Source organism: Thermobia domestica, chromosome 2, assembly GCF_964235325.1.
Source record: "Thermobia domestica chromosome 2, izTheDome1.hap1.1, whole genome shotgun sequence".
NCBI classification, from domain to species: Eukaryota; Metazoa; Arthropoda; class Insecta; order Zygentoma; family Lepismatidae; genus Thermobia; species Thermobia domestica.
Window position 1 is genome coordinate 351,564,933 of NC_137455.1, and position 27,756 is coordinate 351,592,688.

At 37.9% G+C, this 27,756-nt stretch overlaps 1 protein-coding gene across 1 annotated transcript in view; it reads left to right on the plus strand.

Annotated features, from left to right (window-relative positions):
- The window catches only part of LOC145678771 (heat shock 70 kDa protein cognate 4-like), a 56,816-nt gene that overhangs the window by 16,630 nt on the left and 12,430 nt on the right, over window positions 1-27,756 (plus strand). The window contains exon 3 of the mRNA XM_081749269.1: window positions 15,889-16,247. Within this exon, the coding sequence (XP_081605395.1) occupies window positions 15,889-16,247 (359 nt within the window). The remainder of the gene's footprint in view (window positions 1-15,888; window positions 16,248-27,756) is intronic.

A 27,756-nucleotide genomic window follows, 5' to 3' on the forward strand; every position in this document is an offset into this window, starting at 1 on the left:
CATAAAAATTCTTGTGAAAAAAGAAATAAGTGATTTTGTTACAACAAACAAATTTTCCTCCAGAGATTTAAAATACCCAAAGGGTTTCTTGAGTGTGATCCAACTTCATGGCCAAATAAAAATGACTATCTTCAAGGAAAGACAATAGTTTAATTCATCCACGTAACAAACGGTGTGCAGAAACGGGAGTGTAACTAATAGAAGATTACAACAACGTTCTTACGAAAAATGAGGAACACAAACAGTTTCTTTTGCAGATAATAAAGGCCCACAGACAATCTTTTCCTATATGCGACAAAGTGAACTATGTAGCAAATAAGATTCATAAGTTACCAAAAAGATACTACATAAATAAGGGATATTTCAATTTCTTCCAAGTTATAATTTTTCTTTATCCTCATAATGGTCTATGAATCATCTTGATGGAAAAAACTTATTTGTAGTTCAAAGCAAAACAAGCAGTTTGTTTCAGTTTATGTAAAACTTCCAAAATTCTTACATATCTGTGTTCCATAACTGCAATAAAATAACATTACATGAAGCATTTTGTTTCTTGTACGTAATAACTCTTACATGAATATAGGTAACTTGAAAATAATACCAGATTTGTGCATCTCGTGAAATGCTACCTCAAAAAGATATGTCACATGACCCTCTTCCTATTTAAAAATTTTGACCTGAATTCAAGATGGCGGACTTCAAGACGGCCGCCATGATAACGTACACAAGATTAGGTTGGTCTCTTCCTCTAGTTCCATTATCCAAGACATCTTTTCATTCCCTTGAGCCGTTTCTAAATTATGCGAGTTTATTTCAGCTTTTCCCCATACACTATGTACTGAAAACGCATTCAAAATTTTAGGTCGTTTGGGCACCATTTAAAATTATTCAATGGTTCTAATTTTTCTCCTGGTTTAATTTGGTTCCATATGGAACCATTTTAGGGAGTGAGTCCAAAGAAACATAATCAAAGGCTTGAATAAACATGTCGTAAACTGGTAATTGGTTAAGGCTTGAAGTTTCAGAAAATTCTCGCGGGACCAAATGTTAAAGTGAGTATCTGATAACACAAGCTCTGTAACGTAGCGCACAAAGTTTTTGTATGGTCTAAAAAATTAAACATCAAGTGGTTGTATCAGACCCGTACAACCAGGAGGGATCAGCTCAACTTTGAAATTCACTCCGGATGGTACATGCTCGTAGAGCAAGCTGGTGTCTTTGTTCGCTGTCCAAGAATCAACAAGTAGCACAACATCAGTTAGGTTTCTTTCTGCTAAACTGGGTCAAAACACGTTGGCATAAAACACGCTTAAATCACTCTTCCGCATGTTTGCGGTTGTATTTGGGAAGGCCTTAATATTCGGAAGAGTTGACAAAAAGTGTTTGGTCTTCTGGGGAAATGTTCCTTTGCCTTCTGCCACTTGCACATACATTGGTGACAAGAGAGTTTCGTCAGCAGAGATGACAGGCATTATCATATATGAATGTGATGTTGCAGAGATCGATCCAACAACACCGTAAACATGTTTTGTACCTTTTGATCGCAACACGCGTTGAGTATGCATTTCCTTCAAATCTACTGTGATCGGTATTGAACAATTGAAAGAGCGTGATGGCGTGACTATCAAGCATTGTCCTGATCTTGGTTCGGAAAGAGTCTGCCAAAGTAGCCAGTTCATGCTCTTTCGTAGAGAACTGTCTGTTAATCTTGTACATGATCACTCGTACACCAATATTGTAGCGCTTCTTAAATTTATAGGCCCACGATTCCGAGGCCTTAAACTTAAGTCTATTATGTGGATCCATGGCGTGTTTGATGCGGAGAGTCCATACTCGTAATGTCTTGTCATATATTCTGATGCCAGATTCTTCGTGTTCCTTGAAGCAACGGTAAACTTCGCGGTTTATATCGTCCATAGTTACCGGCGGGGAAGAGAAGTCCTTCTTCTTGTTCCGTGCGAGATCCATATATGACCTGATGCAGCGATGTCTGTGCATGACGGCTTTCAATTATCTTCGTCGCGAACCGTCCGGATTGTCGTAACAGTAGTGCAAATAAGCCTTTTTCTTCTTGGGTGCATCAGAATCTACTGTACGAGTTCGTGGACGGGAACCGGCGGAGGAACAATAGCATCACTACGTATTTCCCCCTTGATTCTGTGAAACACCTCCAGATCCTCTGCACTCGGTGGATCGCTACTGATACCAAACTCCTTAACCAAGAGAGTGATGCAATTTGCGGATTCATTCCTGAAAGAGTCATATACAAGGGGGACGTATCACTGAAAGGCAGATAAACATGTGCAAATACAGGTAATGACTACAAGACGAGACGATACAATATTGTTGTAGTATTTTTACAAGACAAGAACTACAGTTTTTGTAGTAATACTACCTACAAAACGAAATGTTAAAACGTTTTCATGAGACAGGCCCAAAGCTTGTTTCGTGGGTATCATTAAAATATTGTGTTCCAGTCACGTAAGCTGAATATTTAGGTGAAGCTAGGACAAACTGGAACAGAATTTCGGACAGCCGTTTTTAGATGACAGATTGGTGTTGAAAACAATGGAAGAAAGACGACCACTGAACTCTATAACTCCAACATGGCGGAAAGTAACACACTGTTGCATTTTGATAGAATATCTCTGTCATTTCTGACCTAAACTACTTGAGCGATTTTAACAAGTGGCATTTTGGATTTGTCGTGATCCATGCTGTGTCCTGGGTTATATGAAAGTATGAAAAATAAATCCAACATAGCGGAAATCAACTTTCTTCCAAACCTGTAATTTTGGGATATTGCGAAAAGATTTACAGTTGTAGAACGTGTTCCATCGTTTCCAACACATGTTGTTACCTCACACCAACATAACTTTTTATGAAAGTAAAATGCGCCATGTTTATTTTTTCAGAAATTTATATAACCCAGGACACAACATGGATCAAGACGAATCCAACTTGATCGTTTCTGCTATGTTGGAATTATGAAAAGAGTTACAATAGTATACATCGTTGGCAGCACACACAAAAACCGCTGTAAATAATTCTTTTGCAATTTAACTCTGGAGTCATTGTTATTTTTACAGAACTATAGGGCTATTATATACACGATATGGATCAACCGTTAAAATCAAATTGATAGAACTCCCGGTCTGGTGTCGCCCATTTGTTTGTTTGGCCTTGAAAGCTTTTTACCGCGCGGTTGAACATTTTACCCAGTGTTTCCGAACCCTTTCCCAAGTGCGGCACGTAAAAGGTGTGACCTTTATTATCAGAAAATACCAAATTCCAGACTATGGCGAACGTAGGTAAAGGAGTCGTAAAGGAAGTGAGGAACTCCTCGATGATTTGTGGGTTTAATGGTCCAAGAATTAATACACTCTTGAGTAAATTCCCCAAACTCCTGAATTTTGCCTTTTAAGTACATGCAAACGTAACTACAAGTATGATTTGGTTTCACTTCACACAATTGTTCTAACACTACTAGCTGAAATGCCCCGAATTGTACGGGGAGATTTGTTGAATTGTTTGAACTACTGCTATTTTCTACTATTACTACCACACTACTAACTACTACTACTACTAGTAGTAGTAGTACTAGTACTACCTACTAGGTCTACTACTACTACTACTACTACTACTACGGCGACAACGACTTTGATAATGTCAATATATTTGGCGACCCAAAAAACAGTGGATTTCAATCTAATATCGGTCATTTTGGGCACTTTTTACACGCCTCCTGTCCTAGCGCCGCCCATGTGAGTGGTAGGGGGTGTCTACTTTAACATAATTTCGTGCCATACTGTAAACTATATGTGTACAAAGTTCGGCTGAAATTACTTCAGGCGTTCTTAAGTTGCTCCATTAAAATCATTCCTCGCGTGAAAACCCCATTTAAAAAGCATTGTGTGTACTTCGACCCCCTGGAAAACGGGGTGAGTTATAGGGGCTAAACCCTACAGTGTTTCTTACCTGGTAGCCTATATTTATGTCACGTTTGCTCAAAATCTGTGCAACTGTGTAGGATATGTGGAATTTACAAACACGCATAATCTATGCGCTTTTATCCTTAAAAGTTGAGTTTTCTGCACTTTTTCTCACCCATAACTTGGAAAGAACTCCGCTTTACATAATATGCATTCACCTATTTTTTTTCTTTCCTCGTTTCAACCCCAAACGCTGACATTGAAATTACTGAACTCCTTGTATTGATTATGTGCATATGTTACACAAAGTTCAGCTTTCTCGTATTTCATCGCTACAAATGTTTTTGTTGTACTACCCTTTACTACTAATCTAGCATGATCATTCGTACAGAGGTTAATGCTTACATTTAGCAGCAGGTTATGAACCACCTTGACCAGTCAATTGCAGGAAAGCAAGTGACTTACGAGTGTTTGCAGCGCACTCTTTTCCTTTCCTGTGATAGCATTTGTCTGTTTGTTTCTACACTTTCTCCATCCCACTGATCTTATCGTTCTTACTTCTTCATCATCCTCCTTTCAACACAAGTGGAGTGACGTAGGAAACATCTTGTGCTGCTGTCTGCAGTACTATCACCGCCTATATGATATATCCAGTGTGTTCCACCTAACTCTGCGACTGAAATAGTTTCAAAGCGAAAAAAATGTGACACATCCAGTTGTGCAAGAATGTACCCATGTCAGCGGACGACAAACTTCTGTGAGACGCAAGTGCCCCAAGTCCCCATTCATAGGGTCCCAGGGGCCAACTTCAAAATTTCAAATGGCACCATCGGTCGAGTTATATTTTTTTCGATAAATCTTGGAATATGCAACTACGAATATCAGAAATATTTACTATATGGGATTTCAAAATGGCCGCCAAAAATATCTGCTCAGTGACAAGAACAACGTGCATTTTTGGCGGTCATTTTGAAACCCGTGCTTCATATAGCAAATGTTTCTTATAGGTGGTGTTGCATCTATCCAAAGAAATATCATCCGCGACCTGTTCCCATTTGAAATGTTGCGGTTGACCCCTCGAGCCATGGGGGACTTGCTTCTTACAACGTTTTCTTGGCCCTCCACATGAGTACATTCCTGTGCAATTGGATTTGCAACATCTCTTTTCGCTTCGCAGCAATTTGAGATCACAATGTTCGATGCCATGTTAAGACACAACATATATTTGTGGCGGCCATTTTGAAAACGATGCTTCATATAGCAAATGTTTCCTATAGGTGTTGCTGCACATTCCATGATGTATCGAAAGAGGTACCACTCGGTTCCTGCTGCCATTTGAAAGTTTGAAGTTGGCTCCTGGTGCCCTATGATGGGGATCCTGGGGGCACTTGCTTCTCACAGACTTTTATCACCGCCTGGCATTGGTACATTCCTACACAACTGGATCCGTCACATTTTTGTTCGTTTCGCAAATCTTTCAGGTCATAAAATTTGGTTGGACACCCTGTATATTCCCACATACGACCCAACCATGGCATAATGTTCACTATTTCTATTACTGGTTGTTGGCTGAACCCAACCATTTCATGTTCCCCGACTTGACATTGCCTCAATCACTCCAGCATTGATGCATTCCGAGTGATGTCTGTTGCCGGAATCTTGTTTTTGTGAAGCGAGTGGCCTAACTATATTAGAATTGTCTGGATTTTCATGGCCAGTGTTGCCAACTTTGGAACTCGTTTTCCTTTTCGACTCTAGGTACGTCGGTTTCCTGCATAGTTGGTGCTTTCTTGTTTTGTTCATTCTAATATGCACAGCTCGTGATCAAATGTGACGCATTATGACCAACTATGTCTTTTCCGTATTTTTCGTACTTCTGTTTTTCTATTTTCTTTTGTTAGATTGTACCACTGATTATACACGTCATATCTTACGTTCTACATGACAGGTTGGCACTAAATATTGCACTCACTTCATATAGTGCTCTTTGCAAAACATGTAGTTTTCATTGCAGTTGGCAACACTGTTAACCCCACTGTTGGCCTTCATTTGTTCCTCTTGTGGCAAGTCACTTTGTATACATCACTTGTCAGCATTGTATTTTGCCGTGCCCCCCTTTTTTGGCGGAATTTGCACTTTTCCCCCCTTGTCCAACCTTGCTGTTTCCCTGAGGCCGCGGTGGCTCAGTGGTAGAGCGTTCACCTCTGGTGCTTGGGGTCCCGGGTTCGATCCCAGCCCCCGCCAAGTAAACTTTGTGGTGGACAAACACCGTGTGCGTGGGTTTTCTCGGGGTTCTCCCGTTTCCTCCCACTTTCTTCCTTCCACCTTTTCATTCATTACTCATTATTATCGTCTCCTTTAGTCTAACCGGCATAACCGTGGGACGTAAAACTCAAATATTTCATTTTCATTTTTTTGCTGTTTCCCGAACTTCCACTCCTTATATTTCTTGAACCTATTGCTATGGGCAGCTAATTTTTTGGGAGTGCTCATCTCTATTACAGCTCTTTCAATTGGCATAGGTCACATCTTTCACTGCAACTATCATTTTCGGAAGGTTCGCATTGACCGCCAAATTGGTAACACCATGTCTGTGGCAACCGCAACACTGGACCCTTGGTGTCGAAATAACACGCCAAAGTAATAGTCATGTTGGAATCACTGACCTGTGGTAACCGTAACACCAGACCCTTGGTGTTGAAACAACATGTAAAAGTGGTAGTCATGTTGGAACCACTGGCCTGTGTTAACCGGAACACTGATTCCTTGATGTTGAAATAACACTTTAAAGTGGTGGTCATGCTAGCTAGGACCACTGGCCTATATTATAATTGATTAACCAAAAGTGATGTCCACTTGAAAAAAATTTGAAAGACACTCTATTATATAATGATACATTATATTTTTCAAACAGTTTAAGGAACGGTAGGATTCTCTCCAAAGCTGGTATTTTCTAAGAACACAATATTGTACTAGCTAAAAAAGAATTCAACTAAAAAATGTAGCAGGGAAAAGAATAGAAGACATGGAGTTAGATAGTGAACGGTTTAAAGGAAAGAAAATGAAAAAGATTTGTTCGGAATTTCAAACAAAACCATAAGGGAGAAAAACTTGTCTGAGGAATAGGTTGGTGATGGGAGCACTTCTAACTTTGTGGAGTTGAATACAGGTAAGGTGACGTTAAGGAAGCAGAGACGTAAATCTTGAGCTATGAAAGAAATGTAGAGGAAAATGAGGGAAAGAAAAATGTAGAAACAAAGTTGGAGAAGGCTAGAAACAGGCCCATAGCCAGGGAGGGGCTAGAGCGGGCAATGCCCGCTCTAAAATATTTTTTGCCCGCTCTAAAATATTTTTTTCCGCTCTAAAAAGGACGTTATCCAGAAGTTTCAAATTGTTTCAATTAGTAAATCCCAAATAGGAAAATCTTGTGATTTTATTTACTAAATAAAATTGAACTTAGCGCGCATTTACTACTACAGTAGAGCGTCGATTATCCGAACGTCGGTCAACCGAACGACCGCTTAACCGAACTGTGTACTCGCTCGCACCTGTTACTCTCCCGCCCTACCGTCCATCATTCCCCTCACTCCCAAACCAAGTTTCCCACAGTAGTCGCCGCACTGAGCCACCGCTGGCGGAACATTGCTTCTAATGGGGCCTTCATAAGGAGCTGCTGACCGGTCAAGCCGCCAGTCGCTGTGTTTCAACAATCAGCACACGTCTGTCGGTTTGGCACTGGCTGTAGAAGTAGCGGCAGTATCAAAGCTGTTCACAGCAACAGCTGCGCTAGCTTAGAGTTGAGGCGTGCCGCTCCGGCTACGATTAATACTTTGTAATACTTAAAGAGATGCCTGTTCTTATGAATAAATTTACTGTACAGTACTTCTTTTTAGCAAATAAACATGTACAGTTCGATTATCCGAACAAACCAGTTTTCCGAACACCCATGTCCCCCAATTACTTCGGATAATTGACGCTCTACTGTACTAACAAATGAAATTGAACGTGGCGTATATTTCTACGAAAAAAAAACAGTTATTCTTATTGCTAGATATACTCAATAATCTCCCATGTATTACTTTTCCTCATTCCAAGAGTTTGAAGAATCACAACCACGACAAGCATTCAAGGCGTTGGACAAGATGCCCTTCCAAGGAATACCCATATGAAAATTGACCCGAAAACAGGCTATGTTTCATGAATGTGAGTGCCTGGCTTGTGCATGTGTATCATTGCAGGTAAAAAAAAAAAAAAAAAAAAAACATTTGTTTTGCCGGCTTGACAGTACATGGCCCACGTGTGCCTGTAATTAACGTGTAAAACATGCAAAGTGTCCATGTTCCTTACAGTGCAAGGAAAACGTATGTCTCATATATAAAACTGGTACCGAAACTGTGATGTCTGGAGAAAACGTACATGCGTCTCTAGAATAGTCAGATACAAAAAAAACAGTGGGAAATTCGGAAGTTTTGTTTATTGTAAAAGCGGCAACAATGCTATTTTTCACGTGATTTGAGTCTTTGCGGGGAGCACCCACGAAAATAAATCAAGATTGTAAAATGTTTCTCAATAGCAGTTTGCATCGGCTCACTTTGTGTTTTCTGAGTGGCCCCGAACCATTTGTTTCACGATTTGTTTACAAATATACGGAATGAAGAGAACGTTAATTCCTTATATGCACTCAGAGAAAAAAAAAATCAAGACGACAGCAGAACACCGAACCTATTGTTTTAAAAAGATTTTGTCACACACCATTATAATTGCGCGCAATAATAAGTAGCAGAGTGCTTAGCAAATTTCCAGAAGGAAACAAAAAACAGTAGAAAATGAACTACAGGCAAATATACCTCGCCAGACGTTTCCAATTACTCTACTGACTATTATAACGCCATAAATATGAAGCAGACATCCATCAAGTCATTTTTGGTGCAAAAGTTATCGAAAATGAAACTAATTCAGAAGCAGGGTCATCTGTATCAACATGTGTAGAAGGTCAAGAAGGAACTAAACGTCAAATATCTGATTTCCACCATGTTGGTGTTGATTTCCACCATGTATCAGATCTTGGCGATGCAAAATCCGCGCATCTTACAACTTTTTCACGTTCCAGCATTTCTGGTTCAATTCGACGATTTCGTCCAATATGGTACAAACGTGGGATTGGTTCGAGTATTCTGTTATGTTAGATACTGCCTTTTTGCTTCTCATGCCGGAAATATTCGTCAAGAAACAGTGATCCCTCATTTGTGCAGAATGGTTTCAGAGACTGGAGGCATGCAACCGAAAAAATAAGGGATTTTCTTGTCACGCTAATTCTGAAACTCATAGGCATGCTGTGGCTTGCTACTTGGAGCAACGGAAACGTGAGAGCTCGGGCGAAACGCTCGTGAGGTACTATGTGAAAAGTGTGATGGAAGTTATTCAATTCTTGGCTGTGAATCAGTTGTACTTTAGGGGAGATTCTGGGTGTGAGCAACTCGGAAAACATTCAAGTGATTTGTTCTTAAATTTGTTTGAATTTAGTATTCGTAAAGATCCTAAATTAGCAGAAATTGTCAAAACTATCCCTGCCAATGCAACATACACTAGTCCGGATATTCAGAATAAGATAATTCATTTCATGGCAGAATCTGTTAAGAGGAAAATAGTAAATTAAGCAAACGAAAGTATATTTTGTTCATTACTTGCAGATGAAATCAGAGACAAGCAACGAATCGAAGATCTGTCTGTCGCAATTAGGTACCTTGTAAATTTTAAAGTGCAAGAAAGATGGGTAACTATACTAAAGTTGGACAAACAAGACGCTGCCAGTATTAAGAATGCCATTTTAGATTGTTTAAGAAAAGCAGAATTCAAAACCGACACGATAATAGCACAGTGCTAAGATGGAGCACTTGTCATGGGTAGACAGAAAAATGGAGTTCCTCTTTTGTCTGAGGATTTGAAGAGGAACATTTTGTTTGTTCACTGTTTCAATCACCAATTACATTTAGTTATTTGTAGAGCCATTGGCACAATTCCTGAACTGAATGAGTTCTTCGATATTTGTCAACAACTATGTTACTTTTTCAGAAAAGGACGCGTTGCAGCAGATTACGCAGGAAGGAGTTTAAAGCGATTGTTGGAACAACGTTGGACTGGACATCTTGACACAGTGACTGTAATTCATGACGACGGGTTTCACATATTAATCGCACTGATGGCAATTCAAACTTCCCGTGAAGAACACGCCTCAATGAAAGTTGAAGCTACTGGTTTACTACATCAGATCTCCACTAAGACTTTCTGTTTCCTTACTGAGCTCATGTTCAGGGTTCTTGGATATCTAAAACCGACAAACGTGCTGCTACAAAGAAGAGATTTGGACATTGATGCCGCTGTGAGGTTAATAGGATTGGTAACGGAACAGCTCATGTCTTGCCGGCAGGACGAAGGAATATTTGAAAATATCCTTCACGATGCAATGAAGGCATATGTCTTAAACACTTCGATTCAGCAACCATTGAAACGGAACTGCACACTTCCAAGTCGCATAGCTGATTCGGTTGTTGATATGGAAGGCATAAATTTGGAAAAGGAAAAGGAAGACGAGAAGGGGCTAAAAAGATTATTCTGCGAAGTTCTCGATATCTCCGTCAAAGAAATTCGGAGCAGATTCAGTGAGAGAGGGACAGCTGTGATTCTTGCCATTCACCACTTACTGAGCGAGAAAAGAAATGAAGAAAATTTGAAACCTCTGTATGATGTTGTAAAGTACAAAGACCTGCATTGCAAAGTGCTTCAGAATTTGAAGCAGGAAATAGATCTAGCAAATCGACTGATCAACAAGACATCATGTTTGGAAGAGCTCACAAAACAAATTGGAAAATATGGCGAGGCTTTCCCGGGCCTAAAGATGCTTACAGAAGCTGCTCTAATTATTCCGTCTACGTCCACGGTCGAAAACTGCTTCTTACTTCTGACAGCTCTCCTCCGACCTCAACGTCTGTCTATGGGACATGAAAGAAAATCGGACCTCGTTCTCCCGGCTTACAACAAAGATATTCTGCGTGCATTAGATCTAGACCAGCTTGTAATTGAATTTGCGAAGTGCTCACGTAAACTCCTTTTGATGTAATTACTTACATTAAGGACTGTAAAAAATATTTATTTTACTTATGTCAGGGTTGTTTCTTAGTTTTCATACATAAAAGTATTCCATAATCTACTTGTAACAAAATTATTGTAGTTCCAAAATACTATAATTTAGATAACAGTTAGTAAATGTTTCTAAAATAAGTTATTATATTTTACTTTTAGTACTACTTAGTGTATTAAATCCTGTCACCACGGCATGGCGCGTCCCCAGGTTGCGGATCGAGGAGAAGGCCTCTAGATATAGAGGTTAGCTGCGAATGTACTGAATAAGCAGTCGCGGACAGCCGACTAGGAGTGGTCCTCCAGCTTGGGAGTTTGGGTAGGGCTAACAACCTCATCCTGTAAAAAAAGCACTTGTTCAGAAATATTCACAAAAGCCTCGGACAAGGACTGATAACTTGGCACGAACTCAGCAAAAGAAAATGGACATGAGATTTGGAACATGGAATATTAGGAGTCTTTATAGGGCAGGCGCGTTAAAATCCGTAACGAGAGAGTTAGAGAAATACAGGATGGACGTAGTAGGAGTTCAGGAAGTTAGGTGGGAAGGAAATGGATCTGAGAATTCCGGAAATTTTACGTTCTTTTACGGGGAAGGAAATAAAAATCACCAGTTAGGAACAGGGTTTTTCGTTCATAAACGTATATTACCAGCAATTAAACGGGTTGAATTTGTTATTGACAGACTTTCTTTTATTACTCTTAAGGGACGGTGGTGTGATATTATTGTTTTAAATGTACATGCCCCAACTGAAGATAAGGATGACGATATAAAAGACAGTTTTTACGAAGAAGTGGAACGGATATTTGACCAACTCCCGCGATACCATATGAAAATTATATTAGGGGATTTCAATGCGAAGGTAGGACGAGAGGATATTTTCAAACCGATTATAGGGAACGAAAGTTTGCATAAGGAAAGTAATGACAACGGTGTTAGGCTCGTGAACTTCGCAACGTCCAGAAACCTAATCGTGAAGAGTACAAAATTCCCACATCGCGACGTTCATACACTTGGACATCACCAGACGGGAAAACACATAATCAAATTGATCACGTTTTAGTAGATAGAAGAAGGCAATCTAGCATAATTGATGTCCGGTCGTTTAGAGGGGCTGATTGTGACACTGGCCACTACCTGGTAGCAGCGATAATACGAGAGAGGTTATCGTTGAATAAAGGTAATATTCATTGTCCGAAAACGGAGAGATTCAATTTAAAGAAATTAGAAGAGAACCAGGTAAGAGAGAAATACCAGATTGAAATTTCGAATAGATTCTCGGCTTTAGAAGTTTCGGAGTGCACTAGTGTTGAGGATACTTGGATTGAAATTAGAGATAGCATTAAAATTTCAGCAAAAGAAAAACTAAGACACGCGGAAATACGTAGGAACAAACCATGGTTCGACCAGCAATGCATAAAACTAGCAGAGAAGAGAAAACAGGCAAAATTACTCTGGCTACAAAATCCGAATGAAATGACTACACAAAATTTCGCAGATATCAGGCGGGAAACTTCCAAAACTTTTAGAACAAAGAAACGCGATTTTCTGAAAGATAAAATTAAGGAACTTGAAGATAATAGTAAAAATAAAAACATACGGGACATGTATAAGGGGCTTTCTCCACGAATTTAAGAAAGGCTATCAACTTCGTGCTTATATATTAAAGAAATCTGACGGTACAGTTCTCACTGACACGGATAGCATCTTAAATAGATGGAAAGATTTCTTTGACGATTTGCTTAACACGCAACCAAAAACTAGTGTGCGTGGAGAAAAGTAGATACACACCGCAGAACCGTATATTCCAGAACCCAACCGAATAGAAGTAGAAACCGCTATAAAGAAATTAAAGAAACACAAATCTCCGGGTGTAGATGAAATTCCGCCTGAGTTAATTTTAGCTGGAGGCGAAAAATTGTGGAACAGAATACACAAACTCATTCTCCTTATATGGAACAAGGAAGAATTGCCACAAGAGTGGAAAGAATCAATCATTGTTCCAATTCACAAGAAAGGCGACAAAACTGACTGTAATAACAATCTAGGCATTTCTCTTCTGTCAACATCCTATAAAATCCTTTCAAATATTCTATTAGCAAGACTGACCCCATACGCAGATGAAATTATTGGAGATTATCAGTGCGGATTTAGACGAAATCGATCAAATATCGACCAAATATTTACCATTCGCCAAATACTCGAAAAAAGTGGGAATACAATACCCCGGTACATCAACTATTTATTGAGTTTAGAAAGGCGTACGACTCGGTTAGGAGAGAAACATTATACAACGTTCTTACAGAACTAGGAATACCGAGAAAGCTAATTAGATTAATTAAGATATGTTTAAATGAATCCCAAAGTAAAGTCCGGGTAGGAAAATTTTTGTCCACGAGCTTTCACGTCGAAAATGGCCTGAAACAAGGAGATGCGTTGTCGCCATTATTATTTAACTTCGTTCTGGAATACGCTATAAGGAAAATCAAAGATAGCAACCAGGGCCTAGAGTTGAACGGTATTCACCAGGTTATGGCATATGCTGATGATGTAAATTTAATAGGGGATGATAGGAGAACAATAGAAAGAAATGCAGAGATCTTTTTAAACGCTTGCAGGGACATGAGTTTAGAAGTAAATGCAGAGAAAACTAAATACATGGAAGTGCGTCGGGACCGGAATACATCAAATTATGGACGCGTTAAAATATTAAATAATACTTTTGATAAAGTGGATAGTTTCAAATATCTAGGATCAATATTAACAGAGGAAAATCATATTCACGGAGAAATCAAATGTCGACTAAAAGCAGGGAATTCGTGTTACTATTCGGTTCAAAATCTCTTGTCGTCGCGAATTCTGTCGAGGAATTTGAAGCTTAAAATATACAAAACGATAATCATGCCTGTTGTTCTGTATGGTTGCGAAACATGGTCACTTACTCTGAGGGAAGAACATAGACTGAAAGTATTTGAGAACAAGATCCTGAGACGAATATTCGGACCCAAGAGGAACGGGAATGGGGAATGGCGGAAACTTCATAACGAGGAACTACACAATTTATATGATCTACCCAACATTGTTAGGGTCGTCAAGTCTAGGAGGCTTAGGTGGGCGGGTCATGTAGCTAGAATGGAAGAAAGTAGAAACGCTTTCAAAGTCTTAACTGGAAGACCAATCGGAAAACGACCATTAGGAAGACCTAGGCGCAGATGGGAGGACAATATTAAGATGGATCTCGCAGAGATTGGAATACAAAGTAGAAACTGGATGCAGTTAGCTAAGGATAGAAGTCAGTGGAGAGCTTTTGTGAACGCGGCATTGAACCTCCGGGTTCCATAGGCCATAGAGTTAGTTAGTTAGTGTATTAAAATATATATTGAATTATATACCATCATTTTAACAAAAAAAAAAAAAAAATGTTAATGATGATAGTTGATAGTCGTGGATTTGGTACTGTAATATTTATCAGCATAATAAAGTGTTTCAAATTTCTTATAGATTCCATAAATAATATATATATATATATATATATATATATATATATATATATATATATATATATATAATGAACATAGACATTGACAACGAGAAGCACCTCAAGGAACAAAAACTACACACACACACACACACACACATATATATATATTACCCCCTCATTATTCATCATTGCCCGCCCTAAGCAATCAGGCTGGCTATGGGCCTGGCTAGAAAAACTATTGAAAATTGATTAGCGAACTAATACAAGAAAAGACAAAGGCAAAGCAGGGAAACATGTATGTACAAGAAATATAAAATGATAAGAAAGATGAAGACTTGTAGAAAGGGTGGAGAAATTTAATAGCATAGTAAATTTAACCCTGGCAGGACCAAGTGGGGCTATAAAGTGTTCACACTTTTGAAATTCGGATTTTTTATCGTAAAGACGTGTGATTCTCTTTTCCATATTTTTTATTTTGTGTCAGTAAGTCTCTAAAATATTTGTTTCTGCGGGGCAAATCCATCTCCTCTCTCTTATTTATGAAAATAAATGCTCAATAAAGCATTGTCTTGACATGGACATTTTCACACAAAATAAAACATTATAGAGTTTAAAATTTCGCCATCTTTCCCCCATCGAAAACTTACCTACAATGTATATTCCACCAGCTTCGGGTGAATTCACTAAAATCAAATAAGAGCCTATTTAATTGTTTACAGTGAAGTGTTTAGAAGGTTGACATTTTGACTGTCCATATGTATTATAACTACTGGAAGAATTTTTGGCTCATATTATTAAAACAAATAACGGCTAATTTTAAATCCTTTCGAGTTGAGTTGATTTTGAGTTTAACGTCCCGTTCAGCAGCGAGGCTATATGAGACGTGGACCTACTGATTAACGTGGAATCCGAACCACATGAGCTCCCGCCGGGAATCGAACCCGGGCCTCCCACGCCAAAGGCGCGTACGCTAACCGCTTAGCCACGGAGGAGCTCTTTAAAATCCTTTCGAGTTTCTTCTCGTGGTCAAGTGCTTTAGTGTAGATAGTATGCACTGGTTGACTAAATAATGGCGCCTTTTGACTCAGGTTCACAATAATCGTGACTGGCGAAATTGCAGGCACCTTAATAGCAGAATTTTCTAGAAAGCTAAACAATATTGATTAGTTGTGGACGATGCTAAAAAAAATAAGACATATTTTAAAATTATTTTGCTTTTTCTCTGGTTGGTGTACAATTTAGAATTTTTTTTATCGGAAATGTTTTCAATTAAAGATACTATATAAGGAACATGAAGTTGAAAAATATTCGATAGTAATATTTCCTTTATCGTATAGGTGTGAATCGCTTAATTGGTCGAAGATTCAATGATCCTTCCGTACATTCAGATATGAAACATTGGCCATTTACAGTTGTTAGTGACGGCCAAGTACCAAAAATACAAGTTCAATGCATGGGACAAACCAAAACACTCTATTTAGAGCAAATAGTGTCAATGATTTTGGGAAAGATGAAAACTACGGCAGAGGATTACTTAGGAGAAAGGATCACCGATGCTGTAATCAGTATTCCTACTTATTTTAACAATAACCAAAGGCAATTAATTATAGATGCAGCAAAGATCGCTGGGTTAAATGTTCTTCGCCTTATTAGCAAACCGACTGCAGCAGCCGTTGCTTATGGATTACAGAAAAAGGTAAGAAGGAAAAAATAAACAAATAATAGTAGAAGTATACAACTCGAAGTGAAATCAACATACAGTACACTGCTGGAAAGTAGCATCTCCAAATGTTGCACAAATATAATAGTGATCGCAAGGTGTCGTGAAGCTTGACCTAAATCTAACGATTTCACTACCTAATAACACGCGAGGATACGTTTCTGTGTCAGTTCCCATCCACGAAATTTTGCCGTGTTGTCTCTTGGCCTACATAGAGAACATCTTTTGAGTTCACAGATGTCAGATTATAGTTAAGTTTCGTTTTTTATTTTTGTTGTTATTGTTTCTGTCGTTGTTTTATATTTTTCCTAATATTATCAAAACCATTTAATTCGCATAATTGTTACTGTTCATGTTATATTTGGTCTAGGAATTAATTCGTGCGGTTGGTACGCACACATTGAAGCTGTAGTACAAACACAAAATACATAAATACCTTAAGAAAAATATTGTCCATCGCTAGCCACCACTTTCTCCCATCTGTCAGGCAATGTACGGATTCCGTGGCGAAAGAAGTCCTCATCCTTGGAAGCGATCCAGTCAGAGACCCATGTTTCGATATCTTCTGAAGAAGTAAACCGCTGTCCAATCAAATCGTTGTTCATGCAATCGAACAAGTAGTAGTCCGAAGGAGCAACGTCTGGTGAATACGGCGGGTGGGATAAAACTTCCCATCCGACGTTTTCTAAATAGGTTTTGACCGGTTTTGCGACATGTGGGCGAGCGTTATCATGTTGAACAATAAGTTTATCATGTCTGTTCTCCCATTCTGGTCGTGTTCTGGCCAGAGCTTGCTTCAAACGCATTAATTGTCGTCGATAACGTTCTCCATTCATAGTTTCACCCGGTTGCAGCAGCTCATAGTACACCACACCTTTCATATCCCACCATATGCACAGCATAACCTTTGCACAGTGAATATCTCGTTTTGGTTGTGATGGACCTGGTTCACCTGGTTTCACCCAGGCCTTTTTTCGTTTAGGGTTCTCGTAATGGATCCACTTCTCATCACCCGTAATAATTCGATGCAGAAACCCCTTTCTGCTCTGTCGTTGAAGCAGCAATTCGCAAATGGTTTTTCGTCTTTCAACGTCTCTGTCTTTCAATTCATGTGGAACCCAATGTGACATCTTTTGAATAATTCCCATGGCTTTCAAGCGTTTGGAGACTGTTGTTTGATCAACGCCTAATGCTGCTGCAAGTTGTTCCTGCGTTTGACACGAATCCTGCTCGAGCAATGCTGTCAATTCTTCGTCTTGAAATTTTTTTGGCTGTCCAGCTCGCTCTTGGTGTGCCAAGCCGAAATCACCACTTCTAAAACGTGCAAACCACTTCTGACACGTTCGCTCAGCTAGAGCATGGTCACCATACACTTCCACCAAAATACGATGACTTTCAGTCGCACTTTTCTGCATGTTAAAGTAATGCAGCAGGACACCCCGCAAAAACACTTTATCAGGCACAAATTGCGCCATGTTCACTTAACTACAAACTGGTGTTGTTGACGATTTAATCCACTGCCCTATACTACGAACGATACGCGATGACAGGGGTTTGCAACTCATGTGTGAATACACGGAACTGTGGGACGCTCCGTTCGTTGCGCCATCTCTTGTCCACCCGCACGAATTAATTCCTAGACCAAATAGTTCTGTAAGTGCTGTCTTTTCGTCGCTCGTTCGCCATGTCTTCAAAATTTGACATTGTTGGTGTATTTCTACTATTTCAATGGATCGTTCTGAAGGCAACTCCACGAATCGTACAGAATTCTTCCGATGTATAACACGTGAGGCAAAGTGAGTTTATGATTGGTATAGAGCCTAAGTTTCACGAATCCTCGCGATCACTATATCTTAAGGTACATGTAGGGTTTTCACAGTTCAGTTTAGGACGAAAGTTGCACCCAGGAGATAGGTAATTTAGTTTTTTTTTTTTTAAAATAGCATCAATTGATCTTTAATTATACAACATAAGTTTAGATGGTAACTATGAAGAAATTAGATGAATAACATTTCGAATAACAAAAAAAGTTCTAAAATGTAATAAAAATTTAGTCTAGAAATTAAGATCTTGATTTTGATTTCGTCACAACCAACTTTGGTTTGTACTCAATATCTTTTATGTGTGTTTGTTTGGGCCTGGGCCTGGAGTAGGGGGGGTGTTAATTAGGAGAGATTGGAACCAAGCACTTGGAAGGGTGGGAAGCGATGGGTACATTGTCAAATGATTATACTTACCGCTCTTTACAGCATTTGATCACACCACGAGATAATCCTAGCAGAAAACCTAGAAGTCAGAAGTCCTAGGAGCAGTGATGATTTCAGAACATTTTGCCCGGGGGAATATTAATACACAGGGGGGAGAAAAGTACAGCCATAAATGTCCTACAGTAATTCCTGCTATAATTCTACCTTGAAGAAGGGACATAAATATTTGGTCGATTCTGTAAAGGCTGACAGAAATTGCGAAACACTATTAAAATATTTTACAGGTAAAGTTTATTAATAGAGAGCAAATTTTTAAATTTTAGAAAGTTGTATTGTCGATATTCCTACATATTTGAACTGACAATTCACTGGCACAAGCGCACACACACACACTCTCTCTCTCTCTCTCTCTCACACACACACACACACACACACACATATATATATATATATATATATATATATATATATATATATATATATATATATATATATATATATAACTAAACTAACTAACTCTATGGCCTATGGAACCCGGAGGTTCAGTGCCGCGTTCACAAAAGCTCTCCACTGACTTCTATCCTTAGCTAATTGTATCCAGTTTCTACTTTGTATTCCTATCTCTGCGAGATCCATCTTAATATTGTCCTCCCATCTGCGCCTCGGTCTTCCTAATGGTCGTTTTCCTATGGGTCTACCAGTCAAGACTTTGAAAGCGTTTCTACTTTCTTCCATTCTAGCTACATGACCTGCCCACCTAAGCCTCCTAGACTTGACGACCCTAACAATGTTGGGTAAACCGTATAAACTATGTAGTTCCTCGTTATGAAGCTTCCGCCATTCCCCATTCTCGTTCCTCTTGGGTCCGAATATTCTTCTCAGGATCCTGTTCTCAAATACTTTCAGTCTATGTTCTTCCCTGAGAGTAAGCGACCATGTTTCACAACCATACAGAACAACAGGCATGATTATCGTTTTATATATTTTAAACTTCAAATTCCTCGACAGAATTCGCGACGACAAAAGATTTTGAACCGAATAGTAACACGAATTCCCTGCTTTTAGTCGACATTTAATTTCTTCGTGAATATGATTTTCGTCTGTTAATATTGATCCTAAATATTTGAAAGTATCCACTTTATCAAAAGCATTATTTCATATTTTAACGTCTCCACAATTTGCCGTATTCCGGTCCCGACGCACTTCCATGTATTTAGTTTTCTCTGTATTTACTTCTAAACCCATGTCCCTGCAAGCGTTTAATAAGATCTCTGCATTTATTTCTACTGTTCTCCTATCATCCCCTATTAAATTTACATCATCAGCGTATGCCATAACCTGGTGAATGCCGTTCAACTCTAGGCCCTGGTTGCTATCTTTGATTTTCCTTATGGCGTATTCCAGCACAAAGTTAAATAATAATGGCGACAACGCATCTCCTTGTTTCAGGCCATTTTCGACGTGGAAGCTCGTGGACAAAAATTTTCCTACCCGGACTTTACTTTGGGATTCACTTAAACATATCTTAATTAATCTAATTAGCTTTCTCGGTATTCCAAGTTCTGTAAGAACGTTGTATAATGTTTCTCTCCTAACCGAGTCGTAGGCCTTTCTAAAATCAATAAATAGTTGATGTACCGGGGTATTGTATTCCCACTTCTTTTCGAGTATTTGGCGAATGGTAAATATTTGGTCGATAGTTGATCGATTTCGTCTAAATCCGCACTGATAATCTCCAATAATTTCACCTGCGTATGGGGTCAATCTTGCTAACAGAATATTTGAAAGGATTTTATAGGATGTTGACAGAAGAGAAATGCCTCGATAATTATTACAGTCAGTTTTGTCGCCTTTCTTGTGAATTGGAACAATGATTGATTCTTTCCACTCTTGTGGCAATTCTTCCTTGTTCCAGATAAGGAGAATGAGTTTGTGTATCTTGTTCCACAATTTTTCGCCTCCAGCTAAAATTAACTCAGCCGGAATTTCATCTACACCCGGAGATTTGTGTTTCTTCAATTTCTTTATAGCGGCTTCCACTTCTATTAGATTGGGTTCTGGAACATACGGTTCTGCGGTGTGTATCTCCTTTTCTCCACGCACATTAGTTTTTGGCTGCGTGTTCAGCAAATCGTCAAAGAAATCTTTCCATCTATTTAAGAGGCTATCCGTATCGGTGAGAACTGTTCCGTCAGATTTCTTTAATATATAAGCACGAGGTTGATAGCCTTTCTTAAATTCGCTGATCCCCTTATACATGTCCCGAATATTTTTATTTTTACTATTATCTTCAAGTTCCTTAATTTTAGCTTTCAAAAAAACCCGTTTCTTTGTTCTAAAAGTTTTGGAAGTTTCCCGCCTGATATCTGCGAAATTTTGTGTAGTTGTTTCATTCGGATTTTGTAGCCACCGTAATTTTGCCTGTTTTCTCTTCTCTGCTAGTTTAATGCATTCTTGGTCGAACCATGGTTTGTTAGTACGTATTTCCGCGTGTCCCAGTTTTTCTATTGCTTAACTTTTAATGCTATCTCTAATTTCAATCCAAGTATCCTCAACACTAGTGCACTCTGAGTCTTCTAAAACCGCGAATCTATTCGAAACTTCAATCTGGTATTCCTCTCTTACCTGGCTCTCTTCTAATTTCTTTAAATTAAATCTCTCCGTTTTCGGACATTGAATATTACCTTTATTCAACGATAATCTCTCCCGTATTATAGCTACTACCAGGTAGTGATCAGTGTCACAATCAGCCCCTCTAAACGACCGGACGTCAATTATGCTAGATTGTCTTCTTCTAACTACTAAAACGTGATCAATTTGATTATGTGTTTTTCCGTCTGGTGATGTCCAAGTGTATTTATGAACGTCGCGATGTGGGAATTTTGTACTCTTCACGATTAGATTTTTGGATGTTGCAAAGTTCACGAGTCTAACACCGTTGTCATTACTTTCCTTATGCAAACTCCATCCTGTATTTCTCTAACTCACTCGTTACAGATTTTAACGCGCCTGCCCTATAAAGACTTCTAATATTCCATGTTCCAAATCTCATGTCCATTGTCTTTTGCTGATGTCGTGCCAAGTTATCAGTCCTTGTCCGAGGCTTTTGTGAATGTTTCTGAACAAGTACCTTTTTTTACAGGATGAGGGTGTTAGCCTTACCCAAACCCACATATACACTGGTAACTTACACTGAGCGTAAACGAGGCTATGATGTAAGGAAATTTTGATAATATATAAAGAACTTACACATTATTCTGATCATTCGTACAGCGTTTAATTGTGTCTCATAGAAGCAGAGAAATCTGCACAAGTTACAAACTTGCATATATTATAAATATCATAATATATCAATAATACGAGTACATTATTCTTAAACTTAACACTATTCTTAAACTTGAAATTTCAATATTTCCACTTTCTTTCTAGCTGACAATAACGCAATTTGAAATGGCTATCAACGGTCTATCAATATGAAAAAGGTAATACTAACTGAAAAATCTACAGCATTAAAAATGTTTAATTACCCTGAAAGACAAGTGTCGAGCTAGACTTATTTAACTGATAAAACGTACGCACAAATTCTGTAAATCATTTATTATATATATTAAGAAAAAGCTTTGTTGAGTTTTTCAATCACAAACTCATTTCAAATCATTAGAAAATGTAACAAATTAGAGCAGTCACATTTTTATAATTAGGCCTATATCAGTCGAATGTGTCTGGGTTTCTTCACAGCGTACCTGTTTGAAAACCTCGTAAATAAAATCTTCTGTAGGCTTAATGTCTCCTTCAATCGATACTTTTAAACAGGAATGAGATAGAGAACTTCAGACCCGTAGCCATCCTATCTCCCTTTGCAAAAGTTCTTGAAACAATATTATACAACAGAATTTTAAACCATGTTAAGCCTGTCACATCTGAACATCAACACGGATTTTTAAGGAATAAATCCACAACAACCAATCTAGCAATAATAACGGATTACATAGCAAGAGAGTTAGACAAAGGCGGTCAAGTGGACGTCATTTATACGGATTTCAGTAAGGCTTTCGACAGAGTTGACCATGACGTGCTACTACAGAAATTGGTATCTTTCAATTTTTCTAAACGAGCAATAGAGTACTTCGCTTCCTACTTGTGCGATCGAGAGCAAGCTGTCTCTTACAAGGGATATATTACCATGAAATTTACCACATTATCAGGTGTTCCTCAAGGATCCCATTTAGGTCCGCTATTATTTCTTCTTGTAATTAATGATATCTCAACCTATGTTAAAAACTCTCACTTTCTGTTGTTTGCCGATGATCTCAAATTATATTCTAAAATAAGCACAATAGATGACTGCACACAACTCGAGCAGGATTTACAGGGTGTTGGGCAATGGTGTGCCAAAAACAAACTTTCATTGAATATCTCTAAATGCAAGTCTTTATCGTTCTCAAGGAAAGAAAATCCCATCAATCATCTGTATATAATTAATGGCATATCTCTGTGTAAACCAAATTCAGTTAAAGATTTAGGAGTAATATTTGATTCAAAATTGACCTTCTCTCATCACATTGATGCAATCTCTAACGCTGCATTCAGAAACCTCGGTTTTATCTATAGAATGGGTAACGAGTTTAGAAACGAGTCAACATTCATTAAACTTTATAATTTGTACGTAAGGTCCCGATTAGAATATGCGTGCGTTATTTGGACACCGAATGTAAATAAATACTTACAAGCGATAGAAAACATACAATTTAAATTTCTAAAAATGCTTACGTACAAGAAAACAGCTTTCTATCCCAAACAGATTCCCTACGTGGACTTAGTAAGGAGTTTGAATTTCCTAACGTTGACGAATCGACGAAAGATGTTTGATTTACTATTTTTATATAAAGTATTAAATAATAAAATTGACTGTCCAGAGCTACTCACGAAAATATATCTGAGCGTTCCAACAGGCAGAACAAGACCAGGGAATACTGGTATATTTTTCTGTGAAAGGGCACGAACAAATATTCTCAATAAATCTCCGCTGTGGAGAATGTGTGACTCCTACAATGAATTAAGTCATAAAACTGATGTATTAGATATATTCAGTATGTCAGAATATGTATTTAGAAACAGGATTATTACCGAGTACCTGACACTCGAAGTGCATTGATTAATTGTACGGGTAAAAGTATATATGTATATGTATGTATTATACGACACTATAATTAGGCATTAAGCCTGTTGTGTTGTTTTCTAAATAAATAATAAATAAATAAATAAACGTGACTAAAGAATATCTTCACCGATACGATTTCGTAATTTTTTCATGATTCTGCTCATAGCATTGAATGACCTTTCTACAGTAGCAGTAGAAACAGGGATACACGACACACACTCAGCCAGAGGCTTAAGAGCCTCGTAACCAATACCAGCTTTTAAAATAAAAGAAGCAATATCTGTTCCAGAATCTTCAAGTTTGCTGCGTGCAACATATTAAAAAAAAAAAAAAAAAAAAACATACAGTCGCAACGACAACATCGACATCATTAATTCCAAATATAGCACAGAGTTCTTTACATTCATTCTCACTGAGCTGTAAAAATGTATCAAAGTTTTGAAAATACGCACTTAGTAGAATCAATTTCATAGTCTTATCATTGAACCTTTACTGCATTTCATTAACGACACTTTCCACAAATTGTTTTAATAATTATAAGGAACACCCGGGGGAAATTTTGTAGCTCCAGGAGGGAAATTCCTCCCGGGCCACCCCCTGAAATCATCACTGCCTAGGAGTATGTGAGTCCACCATAGCTACAAATAAGAAATACCAAATAGACGTACTTCTTCCTATATTGTTCGCTAAAATTCGAGTTCTATGGGCTACACAACTAATATCGTTCAAATTTGGGCAAAGTATAAAAAGTGACCTTTGGCGTCAGTAAATAATAGCTTTACAGAAAATTGCGATTACAACAAAAGTATACGACAATAAATTATGCAGATGTGCCGATCTTTAGTGTTTTACTGACGGGGACAAATAGTCTCGAAATTGACGTCTCCAATAACACATCAATCATAAAATTTGGAGAAGACAAGGAGAAAATATGCGAATTTAAAAATGTTCAAGTTTTTCTTCTTCTTTTTTAAGGCTTCCAAACTATGCTATGCTATGCCAGCTATGTTCATTTGTCTGTTGACGGTGTCATACAGTTGCCGATCTAGAAGATAAAAACTGGGGGAGGGGGGCAGTCAGAACCCAGACTATGATACGTATATCATGAGTTTACTATGAACTTTCAAAAATATATAAATAATAGCTTAAGCAGTGGAGGATCTAGAAGGTAGAAACTGAGAGACAGCCAGAACCCAGACTATGATAGGTATATCATGAGTTTACTATAAACTTTCAAAAATATATAAATAATAGCTTAAGCAGTGGAGGATCTAGAAGGTAGAAACTGAGAGACAGCCAGAACCCAGACTATGATAGGTATATCATGAGTTTACTATAAACTTTCAAAAATATATAAATAATAGCTTAAGCAGTGGAGGATCTAGAAGGTAGAAACTGAGAGACAGCCAGAACCCAGACTATGATAGGTATATCATGAGTTTACTATAAACTTTCAAAAATATATAAATAATAGCTTAAGCAGTGGAGGATCTAGAAGGTAGAAACTGAGAGACAGCCAGAACCCAGACTATGATAGGTATATCATGAGTTTACTATAAACTTTCAAAAATATATAAATAATAGCTTAAGCAGTGGAGGATCTAGAAGGTAGAAACTGAGAGACAGCCAGAACCCAGACTATGATAGGTATATCATGAGTTTACTATAAACTTTCAAAAATATATAAATAATAGCTTAAGCAGTGGAGGATCTAGAAGGTAGAAACTGAGAGACAGCCAGAACCCAGACTATGATAGGTATATCATGAGTTTACTATAAACTTTCAAAAATATATAAATAATAGCTTAAGCAGTGGAGGATCTAGAAGGTAGAAACTGAGAGACAGCCAGAACCCAGACTATGATAGGTATATCATGAGTTTACTATGAACTTTCAAAAATATATAAATAATAGCTTAAGCAGTGGAGGATCTAGAAGGTAGAAACTGAGAGACAGCCAGAACCCAGACTATGATAGGTATATCATGAGTTTACTATAAACTTTCAAAAATATATAAATAATAGCTTAAGCAGTGGAGGATCTAGAAGGTAGAAACTGAGAGACAGCCAGAACCCAGACTATGATAGGTATATCATGAGTTTACTATAAACTTTCAAAAATATATAAATAATAGCTTAAGCAGTGGAGGATCTAGAAGGTAGAAACTGAGAGACAGCCAGAACCCAGACTATGATAGGTATATCATGAGTTTACTATAAACTTTCAAAAATATATAAATAATAGCTTAAGCAGTGGAGGATCTAGAAGGTAGAAACTGAGAGACAGCCAGAACCCAGACTATGATAGGTATATCATGAGTTTACTATAAACTTTCAAAAATATATAAATAATAGCTTAAGCAGTGGAGGATCTAGAAGGTAGAAACTGAGAGACAGCCAGAACCCAGACTATGATAGGTATATCATGAGTTTACTATAAACTTTCAAAAATATATAAATAATAGCTTAAGCAGTGGAGGATCTAGAAGGTAGAAACTGAGAGACAGCCAGAACCCAGACTATGATAGGTATATCATGAGTTTACTATAAACTTTCAAAAATATATAAATAATAGCTTAAGCAGTGGAGGATCTAGAAGGTAGAAACTGAGAGACAGCCAGAACCCAGACTATGATAGGTATATCATGAGTTTACTATAAACTTTCAAAAATATATAAATAATAGCTTAAGCAGTGGAGGATCTAGAAGGTAGAAACTGAGAGACAGCCAGAACCCAGACTATGATAGGTATATCATGAGTTTACTATAAACTTTCAAAAATATATAAATAATAGCTTAAGCAGTGGAGGATCTAGAAGGTAGAAACTGAGAGACAGCCAGAACCCAGACTATGATAGGTATATCATGAGTTTACTATAAACTTTCAAAAATATATAAATAATAGCTTAAGCAGTGGAGGATCTAGAAGGTAGAAACTGAGAGACAGCCAGAACCCAGACTATGATAGGTATATCATGAGTTTACTATAAACTTTCAAAAATATATAAATAATAGCTTAAGCAGTGGAGGATCTAGAAGGTAGAAACTGAGACACAGCCAGAACCCAGACTATGATAGGTATATCATGAGTTTACTATAAACTTTCAAAAATATATAAATAATAGCTTAAGCAGTGGAGGATCTAGAAGGTAGAAACTGAGACACAGCCAGAACCCAGACTATGATAGGTATATCATGAGTTTACTATAAACTTTCAAAAATATATAAATAATAGCTTAAGCAGTGGAGGATCTAGAAGGTAGAAACTGAGAGACAGCCAGAACCCAGACTATGATAGGTATATCATGAGTTTACTATAAACTTTCAAAAATATATAAATAATAGCTTAAGCAGTGGAGGATCTAGAAGGTAGAAACTGAGAGACAGCCAGAACCCAGACTATGATAGGTATATCATGAGTTTACTATAAACTTTCAAAAATATATAAATAATAGCTTAAGCAGTGGAGGATCTAGAAGGTAGAAACTGAGAGACAGCCAGAACCCAGACTATGATAGGTATATCATGAGTTTACTATAAACTTTCAAAAATATATAAATAATAGCTTAAGCAGAGGAGAATCTAGAAGGTAGAAACTGAGAGACAGCCAGAACCCAGACTATGATAGGTATATCATGAGTTTACTATGAACTTTCAAAAATATATAAATAATAGCTTAAGCAGTGGAGGATCTAGAAGGTAGAAACTGAGAGACAGCCAGAACCCAGACTATGATAGGTATATCATGAGTTTACTATGAACTTTCAAAAATATATAAATAACAGCTTAAATTATCTGTATCACTCAAAAAACTGAGGGGGCCTAGGCCCCCCGGCTCTGGTCTAGATCTGCCACTGTACATCACAATTAAGTAATTTTCTGTATGATACTCTATGTGTATTTTCATTGGTTTCCATTGCGCGATAAAATACAAAATTGCCAGTTTTGCGCGAAATTTCTAACAATACTTGAAATTATATGAAATTTTAAAAATACGTTTTTATTAATTTTAAAAAAGGCTAGTTTTCCGCTGACACAACGGTAGAATGTAGCATGAATGGTGCATTTTGAGGGATTCGGACACGGCTGTAACTTGTTCCGAGTTAGATATCACCATG